Here is a 16,807-nt window from a genome sequence, read left to right on the forward strand (position 1 = left end):
TGTTGTCAAGTTTTTATGTTATAAAATCACTGTATAAATCTTTTCAAAACCGCAAAATGCACAAGTAAGTGTATGTACATACATCTAAAAGCTACACATCAAAACGAGGAAAATGATCGTCGGCTATTTTATTTTAAATAAAATAGTACTGTGAATATTGTATTTTCGTGATGGGAAAATAAGAAAGAAAAACAAAAATTTAAACAAATCATTACAATATATGAAAAAATGTTTTATTCAATATTCGTCTCGCAAAAAAATAGATTAGCATTTGTTCCATATAAAAAATGTATTACTGCTAATTAAGTACACTGTATTCTGAATTCAGTTGCCGTAATCGAGCTCATCTATGCCTTCGGTATCGTTGTCATCATATGTTATACGTCATTTCCAAGGAGGCTTGTTCTTCTGATCTATTTTTGTAAGCATTTTTTGCGGAAGTGATATATGTTCGCTAACGTCGTGTATACTCTAGTAGAGAAAGTGATATTATTCGTATATATTATATACACATATGTGTGTCTTAATTTATCTCAAACTTCAAATAAACGAACCTCGGGACTTTGTTGCCACATAACGCTATCCTCGCTTATACTTAATTCCTTTTTTAAATAATGTTTTCGCGGTACTTCTCTGCATTCTAATGGCGGACTCGAAATACTACTTCTGGGTTTTGGATCTTTGTCTTCTTTTGCTAACTGCATTTCTGCAATCTATAAAAAATTTATTTGCATTTGATTGTAAATACCTTTTTAAGATTATTATCTGTATGTTAATTACCATTTTCACATATTTTCGAAGGTCATCTTTTGGTTCATTTCTACTCGTTAATGGTGCATTTTCGATGGAATTCATTGTTACCACGCTTTCATTTTGATCTTCCACAGGTTGTGCACTAATCAAATTACGTGCTTCTAACGAATGAGCAGCGTGTTTTACTAATTCTTGAGAAAGTTTAGTGTAACAATTTGGCATTGATTCTGATTTTTTAGGACCTTTAGAGTGTTCAAAATTTGAACATCTGTCTGCATAAATTTTTTGAATCGGAGAAATATTATCCATGTTACTGCCTGCAATATTTTTTAAATTTATGCACAAAACTGCTATAATCATGATGTTAACAAACAATTGTATGTGAGTTTGAACATATTCTGTGATTAACCTGATATAATATGTAGAGCCTGTTGCCACTGCTTCTGCATAACAGAATGCAATTGTTCTGCAAGTTGAGATTTTGTTGCACGCTGAGAATTTAAATGCTTTTCTAATAAAGATGATCTTTGTAAAGCTTGAGCTAATTGCAATTCGTACAATCGTTTTTCCTCTTTATGTTTTTCTTCTAGCAAGTTTATTTCTAAACGGTGTCTAAAAAAATTCAATATGTTTATATATAACTTAGAAAATTAATTCTTATATATTTTATTGCGTTACTATATAAAAACGTATAACGAACTTATCGATAACATCCTTTATCTTCCTAGCAGCGCATTCAGCTATAACTTGCTGTCTTGTTCTCAATTCCTCTAAAAATTCTGATTCGGCATTATCAAGTTGCATTTGAAATTCTTGCAATTTTGCTTTTACCACCTCATCTACCTGTTTCTGATAAACCTCTTGTAATTCTGCTCTGATTTTTTCCTTTTGTTCCGCAACAGACTTGGTTTCATCTTTGGCTAATTTCTGAAACAATAAGCACAAATAAGTATATAGTTAATCAAATTATAAAACTTGATAACTGTGATAAATAGTTCAAAATATATTACTTCTGCTTTCTTAGCATCGTCAATGGAAACGAGCAACGATGAATTTTTATGTTCTAAAATAGAATTTCTATTAATCTCTTCTTTAAGTTTAAGTTGCAAATTCTCTTTTTCTTGTCTGAGTACTATCAACTCAGCTTCACAAGCATCTAATGCTTTATGAATGACACCCATTTCATTTCGTACTTCTCCTCCCTTCAAACGTTCTTTATTCAATTCCGATTGAATAGTTCTTAACATTTCTTCAGTTTGTTGATTCTTCTCTAACAACTTGTTAAATTCTACCTTCATTTGTTCATATCTATTTTCTGCTTCTTGAACCAATGATTTATAACTTTCTAATTCATCTGCATGAGTTTTTAATAGATCAATTTTCTCTTTGATCATAATATCACTCTTCTCTTTATAACCAGCTGCCAAATCTAAAGCTTTCGATAACTCTCCTTCCAACCGTTTGATTTGTGTTTGAAGTTCTGACATCTCAGACTGATGCTTTTCTGTGATATTTTGTAAATTAGTTTGTACATTTTTATGTTCAACTTTTAATATTTCGACTTGCTGTTTTAATTTAGACCAGGATGTATGAAATTGAGATATCAAGAGATTTTTTTCATTGTCAACTCTAACTGCTACTGCCACTTTTTCCTGTTGTTCCAACAAACGTTTCTGAAGTTCTTGAATCAGATGCTCACAGTGCTAAAAATAAATAAAAATAAAAAATAAACTATATTATTTTCATGTTATATACTTATAGTATGGTTTTACATTACCTCTCTGCGAAATTTTTCTTCTTCTATTTTGATCCTAAGCGTTTCTTCTTGTGATCTAGTTGGATTAGAATCCCAGAAATCCGAAAGTGATAAAAGTCGTTGAGATTTTCTGTAAATAAATTTTGTAATAACTTATTAATAAAATTGTGTGTGTGTGTGTGTAATTTGCATTAAAATTCTCTTTAAATAATATAATATTTTGCTCTATAAATATATATAATTAATATATATTAAAAATTTTATAAAGTACCTTAAATAAAGATCCGTATTTGTTCCAATGTGTGCAGTATTTTTACTAAGATTAGATTTTTCTTTATCATATAAATTTTCATTATGCTGTGATATTTTACAAAGATCTAAAGGTTCTGTATTACATTGTACAGTTTTCAATGGCAACATACTAGAAGGCTTAACTGAATCATTAATATGTGACACAGTATTCGTAACAGAAGATTTTGATGGAGTATATACATTGCTTGCATTTGTTTCATCTAACATTTGAACGTTTGATTCTGGCACTAATTCGCTTGGTTTAGCATTATCAATCATAGCTGATACATTAAATGAATGATCCATATTTTTTATATTTTCTATCGTATACCCATTTGGCTTTACAATAGGCTGCTGAACGTTTCGTTCCCATGTTTTAAATTCAGAAATTATTTTATCAGTCTTGTTCACACGAAATGAATCATTGTATAGCAATGATACATCAGGGAATGTATTTGTTTTCTTTTGAGAAAAAATTGACAAAGTATCAGTGAGTTGAGTATCTAATTTACGATGCGCATTGAATTTATGATGTGCTTCTTTTTCTTGACTACTTGCATTATTAACAGTTTCAGTTGATAACGTTGGAAGTAATTCACTGCGATACTGATATCCGCTAGTATTATTTATTCTTTTCGATAATTCTAATTCGGTAGCTTCCATTTCTTGGAGCAACTCGTCAACTTCTGACAGTTCCATCTCTTGTACTATTCTAGAACGAGTATGCAGCAACTGACCTATTGATGTATTAGATGAATTTGATATAGGTGCTGTTGAATACGAGGAATTATGGGGTTTACAATACACGTTACTCGTACAATCATTTTGTCGAACAGACAAGTACGGATCCTTTGTTGTAGACATAACAGTAGCAGCATGCGAGAGCCCAGTACCACAAGAAGCAGTAGGTACCACAGAGGAATCAGAGTACGAAGTTAAAACAGCATGCTTAGCCTGAGTAAGAGTATTAGTATTAGTTGAATTAGAAGTAGCAGCTGTCAAAAGATGACACCCAGATGATCTCACGTCTTTCTTCGGGAAGTTAGTACAGCTCTGCGACGAACATCCATTGGGAGTGGAAGGAACAGATAGAGATTTACGCAACTTCACAGGAGAATTTTGCAAGCTAGAGCCTTGACTTACGGAGAGTCTAGTTTTGGATAGAGTCTGCCGTTGATAAGGATAAGACGCACTGTCGTAGGCTGGCTGAAAGTCGTTAAGCAAACTGTTCGGCGCAGAAATGTCCAGGCTATTATCTCTAGACTCGATAGCGGAAATTCGGGACTCCAATGATTGCATATGTCCCACCAGCTCCGAGATAACACCGGTCTTCCCGCAATCCGTTCTGACGTGATTGCTCGAGCTGGTGTCGGAGTCGGAAGACGGTACGTGGAATATATCAGGCGGGATCAGGAGTAAAACATCCGTGTCATCGGACTCGCTCATTATCCATCTAAACAGTCGTCTGCCACCGGTAGCAAATTATTAAGCGATTACCACAGATCAGTCGATATTTGCGAAGCGTCCTGTCATTGATGTTTGTACACGTACAGTGGAGAAACAGACCGCGTCGCGTACCGGTTAGGTTAGATTCAATTTCTCGCAGCGTGTATTTACGGAAGGCTTGTTATACGAAATCGTATATTATGTGTCCGGCTAGTGCTCACGAATGGCGATTAATCATTTCTAGTTCGCTATGGACAAGCTGCATCGCAAAGATATACACAGCTCCGAAAATTTGTAAACAAACTTGAATGACACTCGCGCGCCACAAAAGACAACATTGAACATAACCCTTCAGTAGTTCAATACTCTCCATGCAGAGAAGCCTGAGACTTGCTGAGACTGACAACGAATGCGAAAAGAACAACGCAGCTATATTTTGTAGGTATATCACAGAAAAGAAACAAATAATGTGTACACAAAACTTGAAAAAAGTCGGAAACTAGGGATCGTGGATGTGTTACCCTCCGGAAATATCGATAGCTACATAAGTTCTATGTTCACATTTTATGCACATAGAGGCGCTAGTAAACGGATTCTGTAAAACACATCCACTCTCAGCTAGATTTCTCTCCATACCATCAGAGAAACATACTGGTAGCACCTCTTCTTAAAATTGAAAAATTATATATAACTGACGATGAAACTGTTTCTTTTTTTAATTATAATAACTAAAAATATTTCTTCTGCTATGCAAAAGAATAATATATGATATTACAATTGCCTTCAACTTTTTACAAGAATTTGACATCGCATTTCATTTTTGAAGTTAATTATTGATTTGTATATCCTTTGTGAAAGTTTCTTTGCTTCTGTGCATGTAAGTCATAAAAAAGTATCTATTAGAAGTATCGATGCTGGAGATAAACTTTATTGAAATCGGAGTTCTTCAATATCAATTACTAAGCGTTGTACACTCTGGTACAACTATAATTTACTAACTGTCGATATTTTGGAAAACGTTACAAATCAGAAATGAAAAAAATTACGTGAAAATTATATTCAAGTGTTATTTTCTACTGAAGTATATATTTGTTTCATTGTATTCTTTTCTCTTATTTATTAATTTTTTTTTTGTTTTGGTTTCTGTTATTACTGATTTCTTCTTATTTACAAATTTTTTTCTGTAATAAATGTAATATAACCATTGAAAATAAAGATCGATAAAGTTGAAGAATAATTAAATGTAAAATAAACTGCATTTCTTAAAAATATATTTTATAAAAAAATAATAGTTATAAATTTATTTGAAATTATTAAATTAAATTGAATTAAACTATTTATATATTTTCAATTACTTAAATTATAAAAAATTATACTAGAAATTAATAATTATCAATAACATTAATTTATCTTGTACTAATCAAAAAATAACATAATTTACTTGCTAAATCCTAAAATATCCAGATATATGTAGTAAAATCGATACGTCAAAATGGTAAAAATGAAAAATGTAGTATAAGTATCAACAATCCGACTCTTTGTCGTCAGAGTTAAAATATCATTATAGTATAATATATCACAAGAAATTGCTATTAATATTTCTATTGTAATTAGATATTATAGTAATTCTAATTTCTTATAAATATGAAAAATATATTAAAATGGAAATTTATTTAATTTGTTGATTTTTTTAGTTGCATCCACGATTATTTATATCATTATTAATTATTGCCGTATGTACAGCATGCATATTATAGTATCATGCCTATGTTCCGATATTCATTATCAATATTGAAAAATATATAGTGCGCGTAACGTACTATAGATTTTTAGTACTGACATTGAATATTGGAACGCAGCTATATCATGTGGATATAGGTATCATTTTGATTCATCAAAATTACTTTTAACATTAAAGCTTTTGAATGTGCAGTCGTATACTATCGATATGTCGCAGTGAGACGCATAAAATGTCATGTCGATATATCGGAACATTGCACACGGTAGTTGAAGCATTAAATTGAAGCGTAGTAAAAATTCTTACAGACTATTTATGCTACAAAAATATAAATAATTGTATCTAGCTAAGAATGCAATATTTCTTATGAAAAAGAAAAGAAATACTTGATGCATTTTCAAAGTTAAATAAAAAGATTTTATCAGAAATTTTATTTTTGTACATAGAATAAAATGTTATAAAAAAATGTTATTGTTCTGTGAAGACCGGTTTTGAGATTGTTTGCGATGCAGTATCGTGGTGAACATGGTGATTCTCCTCACTCCCGAGAAATAGTTGCAATTTGATAAATTTAATTTGGAGATGATTATTTTTCTGTGACACATCCTGGAAAATTAATTTCCCATATTTTCAACTTTCTTTATTTCTTTCCTTTCTTCCGTTATTATGCATTTGATTGTGCTCCCTAGGATGAAATTATCTTTAGAATCTATTTCTCGGTTGTGAGGGAGCTCATTATGATTAAACATCTTTTTATCTTTTGTTATTTTTTAAATTATAATTTATTTATGTAAATTTTATTGTCTCTGAAGATGGCTCAAAAATAAGTCGAAACATGTAAGCTTCATTATTTAATAATTTTTTATAATAGATAGATTTGCTAGATATACATATATCGGCGTTGCGTGAAATTATCTACGCTTAACTCCTAGTGCTCTTTTCTTTCAAAGTTAAAAATGTTATAAATTTCTAATTTAAATTAAGCTTAAAATATTATGAGAAATCAAATGGAAAGTAGGATAATAGGATAAATTTTATATTTAATAACTGCATTTTTTTTCTTATTTGCTATATTATGCTTGTACTATGAATAGATGAAAGTAAAAAAATTATCCTTTCATTTATAGAATTTGATAACAAATACTATAATTGCGAAGCATAAATTATACCATACATCTAGTAATCAAATTACAGATGTATAAGTTTCTTTTATTTTGTGTCAACTATAAGCTGCTATTCATCAGTATGATGATCTGTACTCTTATAGATCTATTAAAAAGTATACGTGTGAACATTTTGGGAAAGTATTAATTATATATAGGAAAAAAAGGACTAAAGACACATTCTTCAACATATCGCTTTATTAAGTTCTCATAATGCAAATGCGCTTCTTCTCGGTCGACTACAATTTTTTATTTTATTTTTAAGTAATATTATACACCTGCTTAAGGTACACTGTGAAACGTCTTGTGTCGCATGCACTCTCGTATCGTGTTGCGAAATACATACACGCGTGTGGCGAAAGGGAAAGAGAGAAAGAGAGACAGATGCAGAAGCTTTTTTATGGTATTATGAATATCACATTAGGTTATACCACATATCTCTATAACGGCGTCAATCTTCGACCATGGAATATGATGGATGCACTAAAAAATACTCGATCGTTTATTTGACGCACTCCAATATCAATTTAAAAACCGTCCAGCTTATATATATATATATATATTGACGTTTTAAATTTATAACCTCTCGAAAATTGATATTTCATATTGAGCATAATTACTGCATTAATTCGAAGTCTCATAATATACATACACACATAGATATATATGTGTGTGTGTGTGTGTGTGTGTGTGTGTGTGTGTGTGTGTGTAAAAACATACACGTGCCAATATATTTAATTGATTTATTTTCCAAATCTTTATTGAAGAAGTGGGTAATAAAGTAGTTAATGCAATAATTACATCACTTATACAATTTTTATGTCTTCAATTTTTCTAGCGTATTCTACTCTATATACTTTCTAAAATTGATCATAAAACCATAATAAAATAGCATTTTTCATAATATTGATTTACAAACGATCGAATAATTTTTAATGCAACTTTTAATGCGTCATTTACAGTTTTATTATCAGTAGTGCGACTAATCTTTTAAAAAGCTCACTTAAATTAATAAGAAAATGCTCAATCATTAAATGCGGACCATATTGCTATATGTTAAAAAAAGATATAAATTATTCTGCCATTAATTAATTATTACATTTCATCTCACCCATAATATATAAAATATGAGCTTACACATTTTGCAAATACAATCTTTCTATATAAAAATATAATTACTTTAATTAATAAATTAAAATTGAGAAATATTTAATTTTTTAAATAAAAACCTCAATTTGATGAATTTAATGAGCTAGATCGTAAAATCGTATTTCGTAATAAAAATATATTTATAAGAGTATATTCTCTATAGTATTTAAAAAACAATTCCATAATACCTGTATATTAGTAAGGATTAAATTTCATTTTTTCGTCGCAGAATTTCAATTAATGATTGTAACTTTTTCTGAAACGTGTTGTATAATCAGTTATTTGTTTGGTTTCTAAAAAGTTTTCTAATTATAAACAAAATAATAAAAGCTGTTTAAATATTTGATATTGCAAAAGTCTTCTAATTAGTAAACTAATTAGTGCCACGCTTGAGAATCTCAAGCTGTGCCAAATAATTCTATTAAAATTTTCATTAAAACATCAGATTTTGAGGAAAAACTCAGATTTTAAAACTGTTCTTTTACATATTAAAATTTATCTCATACTTCTTTAAAAATTATTAAAATACACCACAGAAACTTTTCACTAACGAAAAGGGTAACATTGATACAATAGAACAACAAATAAAATAATTATAGTATACATTGCAATTGTTCAAGGAAATACTCTCTAAAGAAAAAAGCTGGAAGCTACAAAACTATTCGTGAGACAAATGGTCTCTGTGTTATACGTAAGTCCCTACTTAGGAGTTAACGACAATAATCACACTCCGAGCCTGGGGAGAGTTTTCGCCATTCACTTGAAAAATGCAACCGACGCAAGTTTGAACAACAAGCAAGGGATAGGTATTTTACGTGTATGCATGTATACGTGTGTGTGCGTGCGTGCGTGCGTGCGTGCGATGACACGGCGCCCGAATGCATGTTAGCATTTCACATGAAGTTTGCATTCGAGGCACTGCACCGTTGTGTATCCGAAGCTTATGCGGAAGTTCCTGCGTATAAACCGTCAGCAGGGTAAATATCCTAGCTCGGCATCACGATACGATTTACAACAATCAACACGACACGCTTCCGCGCGCGCGCGCGAACATTACGCGCGAACACTGATTAACTTTATTATTTAATGATGAAGTTAAGTGACAACGAAATACGAAGTCCGCCGCACGCGCGTTATTAGAGGGCGATGGAAAAATAAACTGACGATTACCGGCGCAATATTTTACGTAAACTACAATATATTACGTTATTTATTACGTCTCGCCGATGAATCTGTAATGGCGGATTCTTTGATGAAGTTAAAGTCACTTTTTTCTTAGTCAAAACTTACAGCAATTTGATTGATATCATACATACATTTAGTACGAAAAATTAAAAATTTTGGCACGTTAGGTTCAGTATTGTGAATGATCGTAATTTACTTTAATTAATCTTATAAGATTTTGATGATCAAAGACTCTTTATTTAAGATTTATCCGTTAAAAAATGTAAAATAAATTATCACTGATCTGAGTGAAACGGTTGGCTGTTAGAGGAAATCTGAGTTTTCGTTAAGAAAAAATGGACTTCAAATTCATCGAATCAACAATTGTAATCGATTATGCGGTAATAGTAAGACATTCCGCGCATCAACGACTGTCACCAAATTCACGCATCATTGATCATATCGTTAAAAATCGTTGCAACTTTCACAGAACCGCGATTTATCTACGGCGGCTTACGATACAGCGACGGATTTTTCTCTTCTGTTTGCTATACAATCATAAGACTACCGAGAACGGACACTCGGTGACTACTTAGGACATACGATTTTATAATCTTATTCGTAAAACCGATAAATATATATATTTATATATGTATATCTATACAATACAAATCACATTCTGCATTCCCTTCCGCTTCCCTGACAGCCGTGATGACATATTAACGCACGACACTTTATGTAAATACTGTATACGATAACAATGTGCGGCAACTATCGACGTTACTGCCGCGTTGGAGTTTGCGAAACTTTCTGGTGTTATGGATGTCACGTGTACCATACGTATCGATATTCCACATTGGCAAAAAGCGTGTAAAATAAAATACCTAATTGACAATCCGAAACTGTGTACGAAACAACCATCAGAATACATCGATACGAAAGATTATTCTTGTCTGTTGTTTCCTACTGTCTCCGTCTTTTAAAGACGATAATCAGAAATACTTTTTAATCCAAAATGGCAGTTTAGCGATTAATCAATTTCAATTTTTCACTGAGCAAATTGTCAATATACTTAGTAACTGTCAAAATACGTATTCTTTTACAATTCTTAATTTATTCATAATTGCATTAATTGCAATTGTTTATTTCAGTGTGATCAAATGTCACGTTTATTTAAATATTGTATTTATGTCGTCACTTTTTAATGACTTTGAAAATGTTTTATAATTTTCGTACTTTCTAAATTGACAGTAAACAACAAGTAGTTATTATAAAAGAATTGAATTTTCCGATAATTATCAAATGAAGAAAGACATAGTTGAACGGAGGTCGGATCAAAAGTTCGCACATGGATACAAAAAAAGTACAATATAAATTTTATATATGCATTTCGTATGCATCGTTTACAGACAATTTCCGAAAAATAAAAGAATTGAAAAATATAATACAAAGCAAAGTATGATAGATAGATTTTAACTTTGTGCATTCTATGCTGTACGAAATATCGCACGGGCGCGAACGATAAAATACATTGGATTTTCTGTCATACATTACAACAAAATATGCATTGAACTCTTTATTACATAAATTAGGTTCCTTACGAAGATTTTATAATTGTTACGCTTAAACTTTTAAGTATTTACTTAATTAATTAATGTGTAATGTAAAATGTTGTATCTTTTTGATCAGCAGTTGCATTGTGTAAATGACAACATTGTTCTTTCTCGGCGATATTGCTTCTTCTTAAAATCATGTGATTTTCACAAATGTAATTGCGACGAACACCGAAGTGTTATCAATACATACATATGCGTGTTTTATGACGATATAATATTTATCTATTAAAGGCAATTTATATTTCTCTGAACGGCATTTTTCTAATAAAACGCAATGAATACACTCCACATTTTTCTAGAATCATATACACATGAAAGAAAAATATTTGTAGTGTGCTCGACGCTAGCTGGAATACTTTCCAATGTGTAGCGCGCGTGGAAGATGCGAAAAGGCCGGCCGGAAACGAACAGATGAAAGGTTTGGAGAGAAAGAAAAAAAAGAAAAAAAAAATCGATGAACACGACTCTCGATGAGGAGCTCGCGGCGGAAGATCTTTCGATCGGCTGCGGTGTGCAACAGTCAGCAGGCAGGACAGCTCACGAGTGGACAACGAGAGTTTCGAAGTACAATCGATAGGACCGCTGGCCGATCTTCTCTTCCCGGGAATAACTCTACCCGTTCACTACTTCCTGTGAGACTGCTCGTCTAGCAGCGGTGACCCCGCTAGCTGGCAGGAATCTTCCGAACGAACGATCAATAATCTGAAGCGACGAGAGAGAGAGAGAGAGAGAGAGAGAGAGCGACATCCACGGCATTTCCGTGTGAAACGAGCAAAAACACCGTCAAGTACAGAAAACAAAGGGCTTGGAGAGCGTGGGAAAAAAATGGCAGGCTGTGCGCTGTCAGCCGGAAGTATTACGCGAAGGAGTTCTTGTGCTGCGTTCGACATTCCGAATTTCGTTTCGATGCCTGCGCTGTCGATACAGCACTGTCGAGAACTCGATGGTAACAGAATTGCTGCAATGCTTGCGCCGACTTGGGTCATAAATTAGAGTAACTTTCGAGAGAAGGAAGGTACACTTTTGGCTATGGTTAAAATAAAGCATGTTCTCTAAATTAGACATGCTTAAAAACAGCACAATATATTGTATGGACTGTTTGAAGTATATATAGGACAGCCTTTACATTTTATGAATGACGGTATTTTCTGTCAAATTATATTTTACATTTTACATTATTTCGTCATTCCTTATTATCTTCTTTAATTTTATGTTTTGTTTGATGTTTTCTTTATTTATTTATGTGATTTAACGATTAATATATATCCTTCCCTCTTTTGCGCGTTTTCCTTTCTATTTATTATTTTACAAATTGTGTCTCTATTACGTGTACGTGTACGTGTGCTTAATAAAACATGTGGAATCGAGAAATATATATAAACTATAGAAATCAGTCTGAGACAGATATGCTTTTCTGAACGTTCAAAATATATTTACCAAGAATAACTGGGTCATACGTGACTCACGATACGAAATTTCATTTTTACCAATAAAGAGTGCAGAGTATACACTCAAATTCTATTTCATGTACTTTGTTTAAAGAAAGATGAAATTATCGAAAACGTGTGACAACGTCATAAGTGTCATATTGCTGGATTGATACAATATCTGTAATGTTTGAGATAATTTTTTTACACTATATAATACACTGTATACTAAGTACGTACATACATCGTCTCCGTTTATAAATAATTATTTATATCTTTCGTCTTCATTAAAAGAAATTATTTGCGGCTTTAGTACGTATAATTAGTAAATATAATGAACTAGGTTTAGATTCATTTATATTCCAATTATGATATGTTGTAAAAAAAGGTTCTTTCTCCTCAAGGAAATGTGATGATAAAGAAAATTTTTTTATCCCGTGTGCACGTAAATGTAAGAAATAAAAGAGAGAGATAGATTACATAAACTTATAAACGTTAAATAAAAACGAGGATAAAACATCAAGTTAATAGAGAGCTTAAGACGGCATAATGGCTGATGTAAAGTGACGTCAGAGGCGAGAGAATCTACTCTGAAATATTCGCAATCAACTACGTTGTTATAAAAGCACGTGGGTATAATCATACATAAAGAAAATATTTTTATAAAACATAAAATTATATTTATAGGGAGAAACATGTAATTAATTAAATATTTCACAATCTTTAAATTCATATCTCACATTTGTATAAATAATTCCGTTTATTATCAGTCCAACGGAGAGATATTTCAGACGGTACGTTATTGCGCGTTTTTTCGTCGCGATTAAGTGCAGGATCTTTTAACATGAACGATCTTCCGACACGACGTCCGTGAACAGCGACAGCATGTTTTACAGGGTACCGATATTTATGTAGCGACTTGTGCCAAGCTACATGTACATATAAATACGTAAGGAAGGTGTTATCAGCCGTGTGGCATGGGCCAAGATTCTTGACACCACTGAAAGATAACCGCCAGTTCCGATAGTCCATGCGGTGGTATCTATGGATTCTGACATCTCGCCGGTTCCGGATGGAACTTAGATCACTTCCTCGTCGTGCTCGCTCGCGAAAAAGCGTGAGCGAGAGAAAGAGAGAGAGAGAGAGAGAGAGAGAGCGTTCCCGAAGATAAACTCTTGGAGATAAACTCGAGGATCTTGGAAAACCGCGGCAAGACCGATGGCTACGCTGTCTCCGCTTCGAGCCTCGATTCTCAACTTCGTCCCTTGGCATCCAACCATCCCCCCCATTCGGTCCGTGCTTGTCTCCTATTCAGACGGTGGCCGTATCTCCTGAAATGCATCGAGCCGAGGTATTTGCAGTATATCGCTCTTGTGCTCCCGCCTTCTGCCGTCGCCGTCAGTCTTGTTTGGCATCGGCGGCCTGCGTGGGAGAAATCGCCACGTCGGGATTTTTCGACTAGCCCCCCCGCCTAGTCGGATTCTGCGCCGGCACACATGCATAATGTCACACATCCTTTACGCTCGATCGGTCGCCCTTTTGTGGCGGCAACGTAACGCGTAATGCACACGCCCTTTCTCGCCCTTTTTCGCTGTAGCGAGTTTTGGAATCGACGTCGTATTTTATGTCGCATTTCCGATCGACGGCAATTGTACGAATTATGCTGGTACCATCATGATATTGAGAGCATATCTGTATCATTGTTGACTGCAATCCCATTACCGTTAATTGCTATTCAGTATATGATATCTCGATCGCGTAGGATATAGTTCGTTATTGCTCATTCGAAGATCGTAAGATTGTATGCGCAGATTTTCTTCAGTATATTTTTGTAATGTTTTATGTGTGTATATTGCTGCTATTATATCGGTTTGACTGTGTAGATAGTTTGAATGGTTGAATTAATCGTGAGTGATATAGCTTGTAATAGACAGTTAGTGAAATAAAAGCTATGCTGCGAGCTATTTTATAGTTTACTACGCTTTTCACGGCATTCAAAAAAATAATTTTTCGAAATGCTTCCTATTACTTTTTAATTGGAATCTAAAAACAAAAAAATTTAATTATTTCAAAAATAGGCGTTGTCAGTGGAATTTTTATGGGCTTATTTTTTCATACAACGGTGTTAAAAAAATTGACAAATTACAAATGTACAAAAAATTAAACAAATAGTTTTGCACGTGATGGTTTTCATATTTATATTAAAGCAATTTTTCTTCTATTCTTTAAAATAGCAAAATAACTTTTCTCTGAAACTGTCTCAGATTTACGTTTCAGATCTCATAGTGTCTAAATATCTTTACAAAGATATTGGATCATCACCCGAAAATATCGTCGCATTTCCGAATGGAATATTTGTAGGCTATATCTTAGTTCACGATAAAGTGAGAAATATGTTTCCATGAATTCAGTTTTCTTGCAACAACAAAACTTTTACGATTTAAAGAAGTTATCAAGCCATTACGATCGTACGTTGGCAAACAGCTACGATCGCCTGTCACTTCGTCTATTGTAATATTCCAAGTAGCTTCGCTGTAGCTGCACATTCCGTCAGCTATAAATTGGAAATAGTTTTGTCAAACCACATAGTAAGCATATTCAATCTCTACATATCGTCTTTTAGGATTCATATATAATGTACAAAAGTATGCATTCAGTTCAATGTGACTAACCAAGATAAATTTGCACAACTTTTTAGAGAGCAAAATTGTTGTACGTGAATCTTCGAAAATCATGAAAATTTGATGTTTTATGTTGTAAATATCGAATAGATTTCTGGTGGATCTCAAAATATACAAATATCGTCGTATTTAAAATTATATTAGATACATGTTCTTATTCAAAAGATAAGTAATATATAATAAAGTTATGTGTGAGAGAGAAAGAGAAAAATCTCTGTTTGAATTTTGTAATAGAAAAATAAAAATTTTATAACAGTATATGTTAATAATTTGTAACAATTTCAATTCTTATTCTATGAATTTTACACAACAATGCGCTTTTCAATTAAACATAATATAATTTAAAAAAAAATTTTCACGCGAGAAGTCTATATACGCAATATAAAGTTAAAAAAAAGGTTTTAGCGCAAACTAAAAGTTAACATCATTGAAATTCAAAATTGATGTATACTGAATAAGAAATAAAAGTGTTTTAAAAAATCATGTACTTTCACACAAGTAGTACTTGAAAATTAATACTTGAAGATTTTAGTGAGTGATGCTTAATGCAATACAATCAATTGCTCTTTTTTATATTCTAATTACTTGGATTATAGACATCCTTTTCGGTTACTTTATTGAAGGAAGATAATTATTAGAAATGTTGTACATTGTATAATTGTAAAGAACATTTATGGAGTTACTGCGCATACATATAATAATTCTCGCGTTAATTATTCAACTCGTCTATCTAGGCGATATCAAAGTTAAATGAGACAGCATTTTGATATTTGTGGCCTATTATATACATATATATATATATATATATATATATGAGATCCAAGTAGTTAATTGTACTGCATACCGTTCTCGATAATCAATGAATTGTGACATATTAATTATCAGTAATATTAACAGCACTACCGTTAAATGGATATTTCTCGACTTCGTATGCGAGAAGCGTAACGAAGCCATTATGAAACTTTAAAATTTAATAGAACAATTAAAATTTGGGAGGAAGCGTATTATATTTGTGAATATTTAATCAACTTCGAGTAAACTTATTTTTTGTAATAAAAAGACTAGATTTAGTAATTAAATCCTCGCAATAATTCGTTTTTTTTTTCATTTATAAAAAAATATCTAAGAGAAAATTTATAAAAATGCAATACCGATCAATTCCTGCTACTCAATATAATTCTGCATATTAAAATAATAATTAAAATATGAAAAATTCTCTAAAATATCTCATTAAATATGTTCGTTATTTCTTATTCTAAGCATCATTTATAAAAAGCGAAATAAATGTGAGGCAGTCAAACGTAAATACTCATCATATTAGCTTTGATTCAAGCTAAAAGTAATATCATTTTGAATGTTAATTATTATTTTTGGTATTTAATAAGAAGAATGCAATGCTCTAGAATTTTGTTTATTTGTAAAAATATGCTACCATTAATTTGAGAAACACAAAATTTTGTAGTCAAATTTTATTTGTTACTCTGACCTCTGAATTCTTTGGAATCTCACTTAAAACATTAAATTTCACTTTTAAAAATTAAAAATTCTGCCACTTTTTCAAGAACGGTAGAATTTTTATTTTTTAAAGAGTGAAACTCCTAATAATTTAGAGAGTGCATATTT

General features: G+C 32.0%; 1 protein-coding gene across 1 annotated transcript; it reads right to left on the bottom strand.

Moving 5' to 3' along the window:
- Window positions 1-251: 251 nt before the first annotated feature.
- Window positions 252-4,612, bottom strand: Cnb (centriole duplication and spindle assembly protein centrobin). Its single transcript, XM_018544228.1, has 8 exons — window positions 2,781-4,612; window positions 2,531-2,639; window positions 1,764-2,456; window positions 1,454-1,680; window positions 1,163-1,365; window positions 781-1,070; window positions 555-713; window positions 252-471 (listed from the first exon to the last, which is right to left on the bottom strand). The coding sequence occupies exons 1-8, from the start codon at window positions 4,244-4,246 to the stop codon at window positions 385-387; spliced, it is 3,234 nt and encodes a 1,077-aa protein (XP_018399730.1). The 5' UTR covers window positions 4,247-4,612; the 3' UTR covers window positions 252-384.
- Between the last annotated feature and the right edge of the window lie 12,195 nt (window positions 4,613-16,807).

This window comes from Cyphomyrmex costatus, unplaced genomic scaffold (genome assembly GCF_001594065.2).
Source record: "Cyphomyrmex costatus isolate MS0001 unplaced genomic scaffold, Ccosl1.0 scaffold43, whole genome shotgun sequence".
Taxonomy (NCBI): domain Eukaryota; kingdom Metazoa; phylum Arthropoda; class Insecta; order Hymenoptera; family Formicidae; genus Cyphomyrmex; species Cyphomyrmex costatus.

What these genes read in the sequence shown, in the direction of transcription:
- Cnb (XM_018544228.1), bottom strand. Translation starts at nt 4,246, where the DNA reads ATGAGCGAGTCCGATGACACGGATGTTTTACTCCTGATCCCGCCTGAT. An exon ending in ATAAAGGATGTTATCGATAA is followed by an intron (nt 1,366 to 1,453) that starts GTTCGTTATACG and finishes GAATTTTTTTAG; the next exon opens with ACACCGTTTAGAAATAAACT. An exon ending in TGTGGCAACAAAGTCCCGAG is followed by an intron (nt 472 to 554) that starts GTTCGTTTATTT and finishes TTTCTCTACTAG; the next exon opens with AGTATACACGACGTTAGCGA.